This window comes from Crotalus tigris, unplaced genomic scaffold (assembly GCF_016545835.1).
Source record: "Crotalus tigris isolate CLP2741 ecotype Arizona unplaced genomic scaffold, ASM1654583v1 scf7180000018992.311333, whole genome shotgun sequence".
NCBI lineage: Eukaryota > Metazoa > Chordata > Lepidosauria > Squamata > Viperidae > Crotalus > Crotalus tigris.
In genome coordinates, this window is record NW_024097314.1 from 47,877 (window position 1) to 64,285 (window position 16,409).

Genomic DNA, 16,409 nt, shown 5'->3' on the forward strand with positions numbered 1-16,409 from the left:
TGTCTTTTATTTTATTTATTTTTAAGAGATTTGCAACTTTTTTCCAGAGAGCATTAACTAGTGAAAGCCATGAGAACAGAGATTCATGAGGATTCTTTTTTGACTTCTGGTTTTACACATGAGGTAGAGCCCATAATTCTGTTCCTTTATGATGCAATCTAGGAAATTCCTAGGATCCTGCTTGGAAGCCCAGCCAGCCATTTGTTTAGAGGATGTTGCCCTGTTTGCAAGGTGTCCTTGAATTTCTTTGGCAGTAATGGAGTTGACTTTTTATAGTTGTTTGTTTGGGGTTTTGTTTACCTGGATTCTCTACTTCACCTTTTTTGTATTGGATGAGTTTTGTAACAGGTTCTGGAATCCTTGTATCTATTCCTCTGACTTCTCTGAAATATCCCCCCAATTTACACCTGCAGCTAAAAAGGTAACTATTATTTTATACAATGTACCAGAGTTTTTAATGGGCCCATAAAGTCAGCGCAAAAATAAATCAGCTTAACTGAAAACAGGATAGAAGAATTTGTGTAACTTGTGAATGCAGAGTGCTTTGTTCCTTCCAGGTTGGTGAAGCTCTTAGTCAATGCTCCAGGCAAAAACACATGGACTACATGACACATATGTGAAACCTTCTGTCAAATAGGCTCACAATTTAAGAAAAATGGAGAACAAATTAATGGCAAATTCACTATTGATTAATATTCACTAGTGAATATAGAAGTTCTTTAATTTTCCTAAGAATACACATAAGGCTGATAATCAACATATTGCTAGAAACATAAAATGTGTTTCGCTGAGTCAGAGCTTTCTAGTATTTAGAGTAACCTCACTGGAATCTTTGAAAGTCATGATTAATTTCTTTGAAATCAAGAGCTTCCACTAAGTAAGACCCAATTTGGCAATCACACTCTTTTTGCTGTTTTTTTTCCCCTTTGGATCAGATTGTTATTCGTTCTGAATTCTAAATAATTCTACACAATCTGACAAAAAAATAACAAAATACCAGAAGTTGGAAGGGACTTTGGAAGTCTTCTAGTCCAACCCCTGCTCAAGCAGGAAAGCCTATAACATTTCAGACAAATGGTTGTCTAATCTCTTCTTAAAAACCTCCAGTGTTGGATCACCCCAACTTCTGGAGTAGAGTAGAAGTACAGATGGAAACAAAGTGGTTTGTCCGTAATTTTGAGCTACTCTTGAGATTATCATAAGAAAGCAAAAAATTGGAGAGGGGGGATTTGCACTGTTGACCTTAGGTAATAGATTCTGGATTCCTGTTCAAATGTGTGATGATGTGAATCTATGTATGATGACATTATAACACAAATAATACGACTTACATTCTTGTATCAAAGATAAGAGAAGCATTAGCACAATATTTCCATGAATGTGTAGTTTCTTCTGGGTCATCATAGTGTATGAAGATACTGCCTGTGATTTGTGAAAGTGTTATGAACCTGAGACAAATAGAAGGAATGAGTTGGTGATGCTAAGAATTATAAAAGGGCCCGAACAGTTCTTGATAAATAATTCTAGCAAGGAGATAAGAAGGTCCCACAATGTGCATCTGCTAAAAGTAAAGCTTGGAACCAGAAGATGAATACTATGATTGACTGATGTTAGACTGCCATGGAATCATTTATTGATTGATTGATTGATTTATGAGACTTATATACCGCTTTAAGTGCAAGCACTCTCTAAGCGGTGTACACCAGTAAGCAATGTGTGTATATATATATATATATTTATATTGCCCCCAACAATCTGGGTCCTCATTTTACCTACCTCGGAAGGATGGAAGGCTGAGTCAACCTTGAGCCGGTGAGATTTGAACCGCTGACCTGCTGAACACAGTCAGCTAAAGTGGCCTGCAGTACTGCACTCTAACTGCTACGCCACCTCGGCTCATTTGTCCAGTTCATATGCTTTAGATTGTCCTTGGATGGTGCATCAGGAGCTGCAGGATGGTAAGGTGGAGAAGAGGGACCAAATGGCCATCATGATATTATGGAGCAAATACATGCATCAGGTAACAGAACATAAGCACATCAGTATAAGACTTGTATCACAATGTCACCATGTATACCAGAAGGTCATCTCAGCTTGTACCTCATTACTTTTATGTCATTCATTATTTTCTTGACAACTTCACATCTCTGTCTTCTTTGCCCTCCATAGCTGATGCACCAAAGAACAGCAGAGAGGCAGCAGAAGAATACACAAAGGAAAAAAGGTAGCAATCCCTCCACTCCATACTCAATGTTACAATATCAATAGCACTTAGACTTATACACTGCTTCACAGCGTTTTATAGCCCTCTCTAAGCAGTTTACAAAGTCAGCCAACAATTGGTGTCCTGATTTTACTGACCTCAGAAGGATGAAAGGCTGAGTCAGCCTTGAGCTGGTCAGGATCGAACTTCTGGAAGTGGGCAGAGTTAGCCTGCAATACTGCATTCTAACCACTGCGCCACCACAGCTCTTATACAATATCTACCTTTATGCAAAAGATGCCCCATTCGGTTTCCAGCATTTCCATTGCAAAAGCACTGCAACAGGAGAGGCCTCTTCTAATCCTATGAGCTACATTAGTAGTCAAAGTGAGCAATGTGGTCAGAAAGCATTTGTCTTAGCCAGCCTAATGCACAGTGTCCCAAAGGTGCTTCTTCCAAAGGCAACAGGATTTTCTCATCCAAGAAGCTTCTTCGGTTCTCACTGAATGGTGGAGAATTCAATCACAGCTGGAGAAGCTTCTTGGATGAGAAGCAAAATGTCTTCAAGGAAAAACAAAGAAAGTCCAGTTGCTTTTGGAAAAAGCACCTTTGGGATCACCATGGATGACTGAGAATCTCCATAGAGATTCTTCCATAAGTGGATTAAGATTGCAATAAATCCATGTAGTTTATATCAGTATTGTCGAAGTCATATGTACATAAGCAGAGTCACCAGGCAAAGGAAAACAAGACAGAGAGAACCCAAAGATAAACCAAGTCAGATCCAAATAAAAACATCTTGGCACTTAAGAATTCTAAGGTAAACATCCATGGAAACTTTTCACAATCCAACAATTTAGGTGGAACCAGGTTCTTCTCTAAAAACAGCAGTCTTAGGCTCCACCTAAGGAAGTCTTCATCAGACCTGAATTCTTTGAGCAGATCCTTCTTTCTCTATTTGGCCTTTAATATCTCTTTTTCAGAGATTACAGCTCTTAAGGGTTGAGTGGAAGAGGTTCTGAGTCTAGTTTGAGTTTAATCCTGATGGGGCTTAAAGTTAACGCAGACTTCCATTCTTCCAATGTCAGTAAAATCAGGATCCAGATTGCTGGGGGCAATATGCTGACATTGTAAATCACCCAAAGAGTGCTGTAAAGCATTATGGGGCAGTATATAAGTCTAAATACTATTGCTATCACTAGAAGGAAAGCTTTTGCTGCTGCAGCATCAATCCTTTGGAATATCATCTCCTCAGACGTCCAACTGCCTTGTGAAAAGTTCTAAAGACTTATCTCTATCAATGTGACTGGGGATCTGGGCAAGAGTTTGAAACCTGCTAGATGACTATGTTGGTAGACGCCTGAGTTTTTGGTTTTAATTAGGTTTTAAAGGGGCTATTTGTTTATCATTGTTATTGACCTTTGCACTTTATTCATTGGTCCTTTATTCATTGATTGCTTAGCTGTAGGGGCCATCCATGAGATGAGCAGCTATACAAACTGAAAAAATAAACAAACAACAAATGGAGAATCAGTGTTGCTCTCTGAGCTTGTTTGTTTTCTTGAAGATATTTCATTACCCAACAGGTTACATTATCACTACTCTGATGATGTTTCTTGCTTGAGCAGGAATTCAGACAAATGGCTGTCCAGTCTCTTCTTAAAAATTTCTAGTGATGGAGCACCCACAACACCTGGAGGCAAGCCATTCCACTGATTAATTGTTCTCACCGTTAGGAAATTTCTCCTTAGTTCCAGGTTGCTTCTCTCCTTGGTTAGTTTCCATCCGTTGCTTCTTGTCCTGCCTTCAGGTGCTTTGGAGAAAAGGTTGATTTCCCTCTTCTTAGACATTGGAAGACTGCTATTTTGTCACCCCTAGTCCTTTTTTTCATTAAACAAGACATACCCAATTCCTGCAATCGTTCTTTGTACGTTTTAGCCGGCAGTCCTCTAATCATCTTTGTTGCTTTTTGTTTTTACTTTTTTTTCTTTATCAAGCAACTCTGGGTGACTATGGATGTTTGGTTTCCTGGGAAAACCTACAATGCATGCAGGTCTCCCTAGCTAGTAATATATTTATGAAGAATCAGCTAAGAAACAGCAAATGATAACGTGTTTTAATGATATGAGAGCCAATTCTGGTTTATCAGGTCTTCTTTCTCCTTGCAGATATCAAGCAGCAAGTATTTGCCCAAACCCAAGATGGCATTCATCCAGACACTTATGGAAGTTCTGTCCGTCAACTGTTGTGTGATGATGCAGACTGTATGGTGTGTGGGCGTGCTGCTCAGGAAGCCCAGGCATTTATCTACACCTGGGGGACAAAGCAGGATAGACTGAAAGACTCAAGGAGCCCGGAGCCTCCTGTGTCTTGCAAGAAATATTCTGTCCCACCTTGTGGCTCTCTCGTTAAAGGCCCTGATTCAGTTCCGCGGAGTGCCAGTGAACCTACACCATTATTTAAACATACTCTTCCTGACCAAAAGACACCTGCTTTATCAAGCTCACAGTTGTTGCCAATGGATGACGAAGGTAAAGCATCTTCCACTCCACACCATGGAGTTCCCTATGACTGGAAAGAAGGCAGCAAGCTTTCTGTCAATGAGGATATTCTGAAGGAAGACTCCTTCAGGTCAATGTCATTCACACCTAGCGCTTCTAGCCATTGCTCAAATTCCTCTTTCAGCTTTTCTGAGATCTCATCTACCAGCTTGAAGGTGCACACATCAACTAAGCAGGTCAAGAAGTACTATTCCAAAGTACATCACAAAATCTACAAAGACTCACCCCAGATTTCCTCAGGAAAGGCTATCACAGGGATTGAACTCAAGAAAAGATCTAGTAGAAAGACCCAATCCATACCAGAGCCGGCTAAGACCAGCAAGACAGGCTCAGCTGGATTCAGTGGCATGCCCATTTCTTTTATGGATAAAACCATGCTGGCAAGCTTGGAATCTCACATGATGACAAAAAGAATGCACCATCTCATAGGATTGCCATTAGCCCTCTTGAGGTCCTTCAAAAAGTTCATGCCTTCTGCTCCAGACTCCCCTACTCAGAAGCACAAGAAGAAAGTTATGGTGGTTACAAGGCCTCAGATCCTTTCCTTTATGGCCACAGGTATCAGGAAAGAGCTAGAGAGACACTTAAAGAAAATGGTTCAGCAAAAACGTTGGCAGCTACCCCAGAAGGTACAAGATGCCCTCAAGCACATTAAATCTTACTCTCAATCAAGGACAGAGAAGTTTTCTTCAGCAGGCTGGCGACATAAGCACAAGGACATAGGTCAAATTAAAAGTGCAAGGAGGATAGGAAAACCTATCACAAAGCAATCAGCCACAGTGGCGGTCTTGGACTCCAAAATCACGCCAGCTCTCCAAGAAAAACTACAAGTGCACATTACGAAGAAGTCCCTAGAGATGAGGTTGGAGACTTTTCATTCAATCGTGAGGCTTTCTCAGAAAATAAGTACCACAAAGGCGAGAAATTGGCTTCTGCCTAAACTTATTCCACTTGGTCAGATTCATCCTCAACTGAGGAACAAGCTGGGATTAAGTCTTCGAAAGAAAGCAGATACTGTGGAGATGAATGTTAAGAGTAAATGCATCTACTTCCTATGGGGGCTTCCAACACTTTATATGAAATCCCTGAGCAAGTTTGTCCCTAGTCCTCCTTCTCAACCAATTTCCTTCACTATAGCACACTCCTTGATTGAATTTGGTTTTACAACACCTGCCTTGATGATCTCCAGTGATGGAACGAACTTGGAGACCCATGTTCTGAAAAAGAGACTTCAGCACCAGTGGGGATTGCCTCGCCTGGTGTTCAGGTCCCTGAGAGAGTTCCTTCTACCAGCTCCACCATCACAGGCTCATCTTAAGACCAAATCCTATGATCAGTATGAAGTTCAAATATTCACTGGCTTTAGCCAACTCCTTTTTACCACGTCTGAGGTAAAACAGAAATTAGAGACCCACCTCAGGAGCAAAATCATAGAGAGGCAGTGGGGCTTACCCAAACGAGTATTTGAATCCCTGCAGATGTTTGTTCCACCTGGTTCCATGCTGATCAGGAGTCCCAAAGTAGATGGGAAGTCCTTTGGAAGGGAATTTAAGAAGGGGATACCTTCCACAGCAATGGTCAGTTACAGTACGAAACCAGAAAAGCATCGATCAGTTCAACGTTCAAAGGGTCAAGTACTGCAGAGAAACTTGGCCAAGAGAGTCCTTGAGAGACATCTGAGTCCTATTGTTCCCACAGCTCGGCACCAAAGGGTTAAGCTTCCTCAAATCATTCCACCTCAAACATGTTCTCCGAAACCAAGATCACAGCAGCTTCTGTTTGTGGACCAAGAAGTTCTTAGTCATATCAAATTAAACATTATACACAAAGACCTGGCCTACAAGTGGAAAATGCCCACATTAATTAGTAAGTCACTTATCCTGATGATTCAGAATATCAGCCCATCAGCTTTCATTCACTACCAACCCAGAAAATCTGCTGGATTTAGTTTCACTGAAAAGGACACTCCATTTGTTGGCCCCAAAGTCCGAGAAGCACTGGAATGGCATGTGAGAAAGAAGACTCTTCATCATATTTGGGGTCTCCCAGGTCTTATTTGGAGATCTGTCCAGTATCTTCTTCCAGCTACCCCTTCTGCTCATCCCCAGAAGAAATTGCACAGAGAGGTGATTATTTTACCATCAGAGGTCTCCTTTCTTAGTAATGCCATCAAGCGAGAACTGGAAAGAAACATGCAGAAACGGGTAGTGTACCAGCGATGGTTGCTACCTAAAAGAATTTTGGAATCTATGAAGCTGTTCTACTCAAGTTATAGTTATCTAAAACCCATCATTCCTTGGCAAGTGGGTGGAATTAACAAAGAGCAAGGTAGCAGACTCTCCAAAATTGAGATTGCTGCACCTCCACGGATTCATGCCCGAAGCCAGGTTGAGGTTCATCTCAAACTGCAGCTCCATTTGGCTAAGAAACATTTGGAAATTTATTTGGACGCTCTTCCGGTAACTGTTAGAACTTCCTGGAGGCACATGCTTTTCTCTTTGAGAATCCCTCTCCCTAAGATCATTTTGAGTCACCAGCCAATGCTTCCCCGCAGAACCTTGTTGCCCTTTGCATGCAGGAAAGCCATTGATAGGATAGAAATGACTGTGCAACGTAATCATTTTGCTTCCTTGTGGGAGCTGACCACTCATTATGTCAAGGCACTTGAACAATTGATGCCCAAACCTTTGTCCCAGCCCCTAAGAGGTCAGAAAAGGACTGCCTTCTTATTCACTAAAATTCAGTGGGTGCTTCCTCCAGGATTCAGCATGGAAACTTTAGAGCTGCACGTTAAAAGGAAGAGAATCCAACATGAATGGGGTTTTCCGGTCCTTATCCAAAAATCAATCAAGAGCTTCATCTATCAGCCACCTTCATCCTCATCTTTAACAAAGACAAAAATCAGTGTCCATACCCTGGTTCAGGAGCTATCGTTCCTTTCCCAGGATATCTGCAAAAACCTTGAACTTCATGTGCAGAAGACAAAATTATATCGCCAGTGGGGGTTGCCACAAAGGGTTCTTGCATCTCTGAAGAAGCTACAGCCAGCAGTAAACATTCATGCTCCAAGGCCAAAAACACTGGTGTACCAGACAAGAAGAACAATATCCACCTATAAGACCTTCCCTCTATTCCAAACTAAGACTGTTCTATGCACCATGTGCTGCAAACAGAGGATGGTGGCGATTCCTCCACATGTTCCTCACAAACTTCCCTTAAAAGGATCCAACTATCTGGAGAAGATTTGCCTTCACCTGTCTAAGAAATACGTGGAGATACAGTTGGAGGTTTTCCCAGACATTGTTATGGATTCTTGGAAACATAATGTGTTGGCAACAAGGCAACCACTCCCCAAATTAATCTCCCATGGTCCTAAGATTTTGCAGCCCCGACGGAGCTTCCTACCCTTTATGCAAAAGCAGGAAGCAAAAAGGTTGGAGATGGCAGTACAGCTTCACTATTTTAGTTCCCTCTGGGGTCTGGCCAAAAGATATGTGGAAGCTGTTGATGCAATGATTCCTAGATCATATGCCTCACCCCTCCAGAGAAAGAGTGTTCCTATTGTGATGTTCTCAGAGACGCAGATACCATTTCTCCAACCACAAGAACAAGAGATTTTTGAACTGCATATCAGGAAAAAAAGGTTGCATCATGAATGGGGTTTCCCAGCACTCATCCAGAGCTCTCTCAAGGTCTTCATGCAAGGTTTCCCCCCAAGTTCCACCACCCACAGGACCACAATCAATGTCCATGCTTTGCCCCAAAAGCTTTCATTTCTCCCTTGGCCAACTTGCAACTACTTAGAGTTTCATGTACAAAAACTGAAACTACAACGGCTTTGGGGCTTACCAAAGAGAATCCTTGAGTCACTGAAATATTTCCGCCCTTCTGCTCCTTTGGGAAAAGCTCAGCTCCCCCAAAGTGACAAGAAAACTAAATTAACAGAAGCAAGGTTCGGTGCTGGAGAAAATCAAAGGGCTTGTTGCAAATCGGTTGAGTCCACGCATTCGACTCCAAAGAAATTGGATCTCCTCAAGGAACACATCAGAAGAAAATACATTCAGGTACAGCTGGAGACACTCCCTAGACTGGTGAGACAGTCCTCCAAAGAATCCAGTACTATTTCACCAAAGCACCTTCCCAAGTTGATTGAGGCTGGGAAGAAATCCCCCACCAACAGACCATTGTCCTTACTTTTTCTGCCGCCAAGTAATATAAATATGTTGGAACAGAATTTAAGACATAAACATTTGACGTTCTTGTGGGGGGTTAGCAAAAAATATATGGAATCCTTAACTATAGTGGTCCCAGTTAGACCTTTCCCAGCACGAACCCAAAAGGCAAGCATTGCATTCCTACAGCCGAAGGCCCCTTTTGTTCAGAAAGAGGCAAGAGAAATGTTGGAGTATCACATCCAGATAAAGAGACTTCATCATCTTTGGGGTTTGCCATTCATCATCCAAAGCTCTTTACAAGCCTTTACAACCTATTTATCCATTGTCCCCCATCCACCACAGAGAATAAGGCAGGAAATTAGAATTTCAGTGCAGGATCTGCCATTTGTTTCTAAGTTTGTTCAACAGAACTTAGCATCTAGCATTAAAAAGATGGTCATTCACAGCCAATGGGGGCTGCCAAAAAGATTACATAAATTTCTGCGTGGCTTTTGTCCCACCCCTCCAGGAGATCATGAAGAATTAAGGGAGTTCAGAAACTTTCTGGTCAGTGGACCTAAGTTCAAAAAAGCACAACGTATCACTAGATTGCCACAGGCTAGTTTTGTAGATGGTCAACCAAAGAAGGCCGCCTTTCTCACAGATGAAAGTGCAGATCTTTTGGAAAGGCACATCCAACATAAAAAGTTCCAGCATGAATGGGGGCTGCCCTCTGTCCTTCAAAGGTCCCTTCGTGCTTTTGCTCCTTTGCCTCCAGATCCACAAAAAGCTTCAGCCAGATTGGCCATTGCTGCCCCTTCAAGTCTGCAAAGTGAAGTGAGAGTCACAACAACTCCCAAGCTGCTGTTCCTGGATCCAGTCACAAAGGAACACTTGGAAGCGCATACAAAAAGACAAATCACAAGACACCGATGGGGTCTTCCCAAGCAAGTACAGGAATCAATGAAGACTTTATTGCCCCCTACATATTTTCGCCAACCTGAAGATCTTACAGAGCGAATCCCATTGGTTACCCATGATCAAGTTTATCCAGCTAGAATTAAGGAGCTTTCAGAAGCTAGAGCTCGGCATCGGCCTACAATTAGAAAAGCCCCAAAATGGAGGAGCCAGATAGAGGAATATGGTGGCAGGCAACTACCAATGATAGCAGGAAGACGTCCCAAATCTCCCTCTCCACACATAATGAACCAAATTCCAACTTTAAGTGGAAACATTTCTCCTAAATTTCACCAAGAGAGCTGGGCTGCAACATTCTATACAAAGGAAGCTTGGGATGCTCTAGAATTCCATATCAGACGCAAAAAGATCCAACATGATTGGGGACTGCCCTCTATGGTCAAGAAATCCCTCAATGCTTTTGCTCACCATCCACCAGAGCTGCACAGCACAACTGCAACATCAGGAGGGCGCATCTCTATCAAGAGCCGAAGGAAAGGAGCAACTCATAGGTCACTTGCTATGGTAGAGGCAACAATCCCTCATTTGGATCTACATTTTGTGAGTACAGAGATCAAGGATAGCCTGGAAGCCCACTTGAAGAATTGGACCATGAAGCACAAATGGGAGCTCCCCAAACGAATTCGGAGTTCACTGAGGGCTATTGTTCCTCCTCAACCTGAATCCCAATCTGGAATGCACCAGCCTCGCAGGCAGCATAGCAGACCCACCCAACCACATAAAATCTTTTCCCACCATGAGAGAAAGACATCACAACGGCAAGTCGCCTCTACGAAGGGAGCCTCAAAAATACCCAACACTATAAGCCATCAAAGGCAAAGCTTAGCTTTGGCAAAGCTGCTGTTCCTTACAGAGGACAACCGGCATCTTTTGGAATTCCACATTCAGCAGAAGAAAATCCAGCATGCTTGGGGTGTGCCTTTGGTGGTGCTCCGATCCTTGAATGCTTTCTTCCCATTTCCGATTAAGATCCAAAGTACAGGAAAGAAGAGGCTCAGGGCTAACCAGTGGGCTATCAAAGAAGTAAAGGTGGTTGTCCCCTTCACATTCTTCCTTAGTATGGAGACCAAAGAGGTTCTGGAAGCTCATATGAAGAGGAGGATTGCAGAACATAAATGGTCTATTCCCAAACGCATTCAGCAGACACTGGGGACATTATCTACTCCCCAACCCCATTTCCAACCCAAGGACATTGATCAACAAACTCCATTGTGTCGCCAGTGCAAATTGCTCCTTCAGACTACCGATGATTCCCAAACTGAGAAGGAGGAGAAAGATGAAGACTTGCTGGAACAGTCAGAGAAAGATAGGAGAAGGAAGAGACGGAAAAAGGAATATTTCCAGCCAAGGAACCAGAGAAGGTCTACATCACCTGGGAGATCTAGCAGGCAATTCTTGTTGTTCTCAGAGCCAAGTCTTTCTTTTCTTTCAGATGAGGTCAGGAATTATCTGGAATTCCACATCCAGCAGAAGAAAATTCAGCGGGCATGGAGCTTGCCCTCCATGGTTTTGAAGTCTTTGCAAGCTTTTGCCCCATTTTCCTCTGAAAGGAAAAAACGCATCGAGAGCACTAGGAAGCGCATAGTCAAGACACATGGATGGAATAGGCAAGAAGTGAAGGTGATTGTCCCAAACCTCTCCTTCCTCAGTGAAAAGATCAAAGACATACTGGAAGCTCACTTGAAGAGGAGAATGGCAGAGCATAGATGGGGCATGCCAAAAGCCATTCAGAAGCTCCTGGGATCATTTGTGCCTTCAAGACCTCCTTCTCAACCTGAAAGCATTCATGAACAGCCATCACTCTGCTGGAAGTGCAAATCCCTCCTGGGGTCTACAGATGTTTCTGAAATGGAAGAAGAAGACGAAGATTTGCTGGAAGAGTCAAAGAAAGATAGGAGAATAAGGAGAAGGACAGAGCAATATTTCCAGCCAAGGAACCACAGAAGGTCTACATCTCCTGGGAGACCTAGCAGGCAATTCTTGTTGTTCTCAGAGCCAAGTCTTTCTTTTCTTTCAGATGAGGCCAGGAACTATCTGGAATTCCACATCCAGCAGAAGAAAATTCAGCGGGCATGGAGCTTGCCCTCCACGGTTTTGAAGTCTTTGCAAGCTTTTGCCCCATTTTCCTCTGAAAGGAAAAGACGCATTGAGAGCACTAGGAAGCGCATAGTCAAGACACATGGATGGAGTAGGCAAGAAGTGAAGGTGATTGTCCCAAACCTCTCCTTCCTCAGCAAAAGGACAAAAGACATATTGGAAGCTCACTTGAAGAGGAGAACTGCAGAGCATAGATGGGGCATGCCAAAAGCCATTCAGAAGCTCCTGGGATCATTTGTGCCTTCAAGACCTCCTTCTCAACATGAAAGCATTCATGAACAACCATCACTCTGCTGGAAGTGCAAATCCCTCCTGGGGTCTACAGATGTTTCTGAAACTGAAAAAGAAGACGAAGATTTGCTGGAAGAGTCAAAGAAAGGTAGGAGAATGAAGAGAAGGACAGAGCAATATTTCCAGCCAAGGAACCAGAGAAGGTCTACATCACCTGGGAGATCTAGCAGGCAATTCTTGTTGTTCTCAGAGCCAAGTCTTTCTTTTCTTTCAGATGGGGCCAGGAATTATCTGGAATTCCACATCCAGCAGAAGAAAATTCAGCGGGCATGGAGCTTGCCCTCCACGGTTTTGAAGTCTTTGCAAGCTTTTGCCCCATTTTCCTCTGAAAGGAAAAAACGCATCGAGAGCACTAGGAAGCGCATAGTCAAGACACATGGATGGAGTAGGCAAGAAGTGAAGGTGATTGTCCCAAACCTCTCCTTCCTCAGCGAAAGGACCAAAGACATACTGGAAGCTCACTTGAAGAGGAGAACGGCAGAGCATAGATGGGGCACGCCAAAAGCCATTCAGAAGCTCCTGGGATCATTTGTGCCTTCAAGACCTCCTTCTCAATATGAAAGCATTCATGAACACCCATCACTCTGCTGGAAGTGCAAATCCCTCCTGGGGTCTACAGATGTTTCTGAAATGGAAGAAGAAGAAGAGTTGTGGCAAGAAATTAAAAAAGACAGGAGAAGGAAAATATGGAAGGGTAAAGATTTCCAGCCAAGAAAGCAGAGGGAATCTACTCATGTGGGTCCTTATGGAAGGTGTTTCTTAGTACCTATGGAGGGAAAGCTTCCTCTTCTCTCTGAGGAAGCCAGGAATTACCTGGAATTCCATATTCAGCAGAAGAAAATTCAACGAGCATGGAACTTGCCTTCCTTGATCCTGAAATCCTTGCGTGCCTTTGCCCCATTTCCTCTTGAAGAACAGAAGGACATGCAAGACCCAAGAGACAGAAGGACCAAAAAAACCCTGTGGGATAAAAGAGATGTGCCCATCGATGTCCAGAGTCCCTTGTTTCTCAGCCCAGATGTTGAGGAACACCTGGATACTCATGTGAGACACATAACAACAAAGCACCAATGGGGTCTTCTCGAACGAGTTCAACAGCCCTTGCAGGCATTTCTGCCTTTGAGATCCCATTCGCCATCTGAGTTGGAAGAGGCGAAAGAAGGCTCACACGAGGGTTCCAAACCCAGGAAAATATACCGTAAGACAAAAGAGATGCCATCTGCAAATGGAAATATCAAAACCTATTCAGAAGTGAAGCTGCCTTTCTTTGTGGACCCAGCTTGGAACCTCCTGGAATTTCATATCCAACACAAGAAACTCCAACATGCATGGGGACTGCCCTTCATGGTGTTTAAATCCATAGACGCTTTTGCTCCATATGTCCATGACTCCACGAAGCATCCTTTAGCCATTCGAGGTGCAATGACAGCCCATAAGCTTTCTTGGGACAGAGAGTTTCACATGATTGCCCCAAATCTGTCATTCCTTAGCTCAAATACAAAACAACACTTAGAAGCTCATCTGAGGAATTTAATTGCAGTACATAGATGGGAGCTTCCAAAACATGCTCAAGCAACATTGAGAGCATTTCTGCATCCTGGCACACTCAGTTCGCGAGCTCAGTCTCCTGTCTATAAATCTACCCAGATCTCATTGCCCCAAACCTGGGGTACAGACAAAAGTCCCATGAAGAAATCCCAGCTCAGAAAGAAAGAAGCAAAGTTGTGGACACCCAGGTCTTCATCCACAGCCTATTTCAGAAGCAGAAAGGTGGACTTTCTTGATGATGGGGCTCAGGATCTTCTGGAATTCCACATTCTGCACAAGAAAATTCAACATGCATGGGGCTTGCCAGCCCTTATTCAGAAATCCCTGCGGTTGTTTGCTCCCTCAGAGTCACAGAAGGAGCCACAATTGGCAGCAGATGTGACCATGAAAACAGCAATGGGTGTTGCAGCCAACAAATCATGGATAGTGAGGGAAGTCAAAGTTGCTCCTCAGCAGCTACGCTTTCTGCAGCCAGACATAAAGAAGCAGCTGGAAAGACACATCAGACATCTCACTGCGAAGCACAGATGGCAACTTCCAAAACTGGTGCAAGACACACTGGTGGCATTTATTCCTCAAATGGGGGAGGAGATGAAGGAACCGTTCTCGACATATGATGAAGACCTGTTGAGATCCAGCTCTAGCTCAGGGGCACCTGACCTGTACGACTCAGAACTATTTTATGAACTCCACCAAACTCCAATGGGAATTCGAGCTTCTTGGCTGGATACCCAAGAGCCATCATTTTGTTTTGATAGAAAAACCCAGCACACCAGAACCGTTCAAGGGAAAATGGCTAGGAGAGAGGCACCTGAAGTGAGCAAACTACAGAAGTTGCCACCGCAGAGAATAGAATCAGATTTATATCTAAAGGATGAACAAATATGGGCTTCAGACCTTCTTGGTAGAACACAAGATCCTAGAGGTCCATTTTTCTCTACTCCAGTTTCTGGCTATCAGAAAGGCAGATATAACGTCAGTAGCTCATCAGAGAGTTTATCTATGGAGAAATATCCAAGTCAAAGAACTGATTGGTTAGCTACAGACAGAGAAGCTCTTCCTTGCTCTTCCAACATGTCCCTAAAGAAGGACATTCTGAAACAACTTCAAAGCACTTCCCAGAGAAAGGAAGATGACAGATACTATCCTGTTGGGTCGAAACAGTCTCAGCTGTCAAAAGTATCTGGTTCTAGTTGGGTACCCAACAGATTTTGTAGGATAGGCAAGTGCCCTTGCCTATGCCATTTGCCTTCATCTAGAGAGGGCTCCATGTTGTCATTGCGATCAGTTAGAAAGCAGAGACCAGATTTGACTTGGGGTACGGTAAAGGAGACAGAAACAGATTCTTCTTCGCTGCTAACAGAGGATAGGTCATCCCTTCAATCTATTTTAGCAAAGAAGGCAGACGTACGGTTCTCTTCTCTTCCATCAGAAGATGCTATCTCTGAATTATCTTCAGGGGCAACCTTGAGGAATGCTTCTCTTCCAGAACCAGGGTACCAGGGAGCCCTCTTTCAGGAGGAAAGAGTCTTTGCTAGCAATACAGACCTGCAGAATGTGACTACATCAGGAAGTGAACCGGCCAATACCTCAGGGCCCTCTGAACAATTTTCTTCATCCACCAAAGGTATGGTCTTCCAAGAAGCAGTGCAACCTTCACTAGCTGTTGAGCAGAGAGCAGTCCAGGAGTACAGAAGAGAAGGTGAACAGACTGTCCCAGAACTAGGCAGGGATGAACTTGATGGTGGAAAGCTCTCCAGCATTGAGAAGGTAGAAGAAAAGACCCCAGACTGGGGGAAAGACCTATCTACAAAGGAACCTTTTACTGATATCAGACCACTCATAGAACACAAGACCACCAAAATGTCTGGGACAACGCAAAAGAGAAGAAAGCCTATGTCAGAAAGAGCTCAGCCCAGCAAGCCGGAGAAAAAAGTTCGCCACACTCATTTCCTAGTTCGCATGGAACCTGATGAGAAAATGTCCATCCTTGGCAGAATCTTGGAGAGAAAATTGCGTCTGCGACATGGGTTGAGCGTTTGGAAGTACAGCCATGGAAAGGTGGTTTCCAGAATAAAACACAAGATAGAAAGCTTTCGGCAAAGTTTCAGGGTACGAAGCAGAACAAGAAGCAAGGATAGCACTAGGAGAAATCCGTCACATAGTCCGGAAAGCACCACAAGAAGCAGCAGCTCAAGTGTCAAGGCCAGAAGCAGAGGGAGAAGCAGAGAGAGGAGATCAAAGATGGACGTGAGAAGAAAGGAGTTACCACAAAATGAATTATGATGGTCACACCTATAAGACAGTTCCTTGACAAAGGGAGCAGGAAGAAACTATGAAAAGGGCCAGAAAGAAACTGTGCGAATCCCTAGGAGAGTATGCCCCTTGGAAAGAGGTGAATTTATAATCCAGCTTCAAGAACTTGGGTTAAGCCATTGTGCCAAAGGTTGATAGACAACCGTGTAGTCCTATCACATTAAAATGTTAATTTCTAGAATAATGATCTTACAGAAGCCAGCAATATATTAATAAAAAGAAATATTTTTAAAAAATTGTTAAAAATATATGTATACTATT

At 43.3% G+C, this 16,409-nt stretch overlaps 1 protein-coding gene across 1 annotated transcript; it reads left to right on the top strand.

Moving 5' to 3' along the window:
* Nucleotides 1-6,792: 6,792 nt before the first annotated feature.
* LOC120314717 lies at nucleotides 6,793-16,328 on the top strand. Its single transcript, XM_039358101.1, has one exon. It carries the CDS (start codon nucleotides 6,957-6,959, stop codon nucleotides 16,116-16,118), a length of 9,162 nt encoding a protein of 3,053 aa, XP_039214035.1. The 5' UTR covers nucleotides 6,793-6,956; the 3' UTR covers nucleotides 16,119-16,328.
* Nucleotides 16,329-16,409: the final 81 nt, after the last annotated feature.

What these genes read in the sequence shown, in the direction of transcription:
- LOC120314717 (XM_039358101.1), top strand. Translation starts at nt 6,957, where the DNA reads ATGCAGAAACGGGTAGTGTACCAGCGATGGTTGCTACCTAAAAGAATT.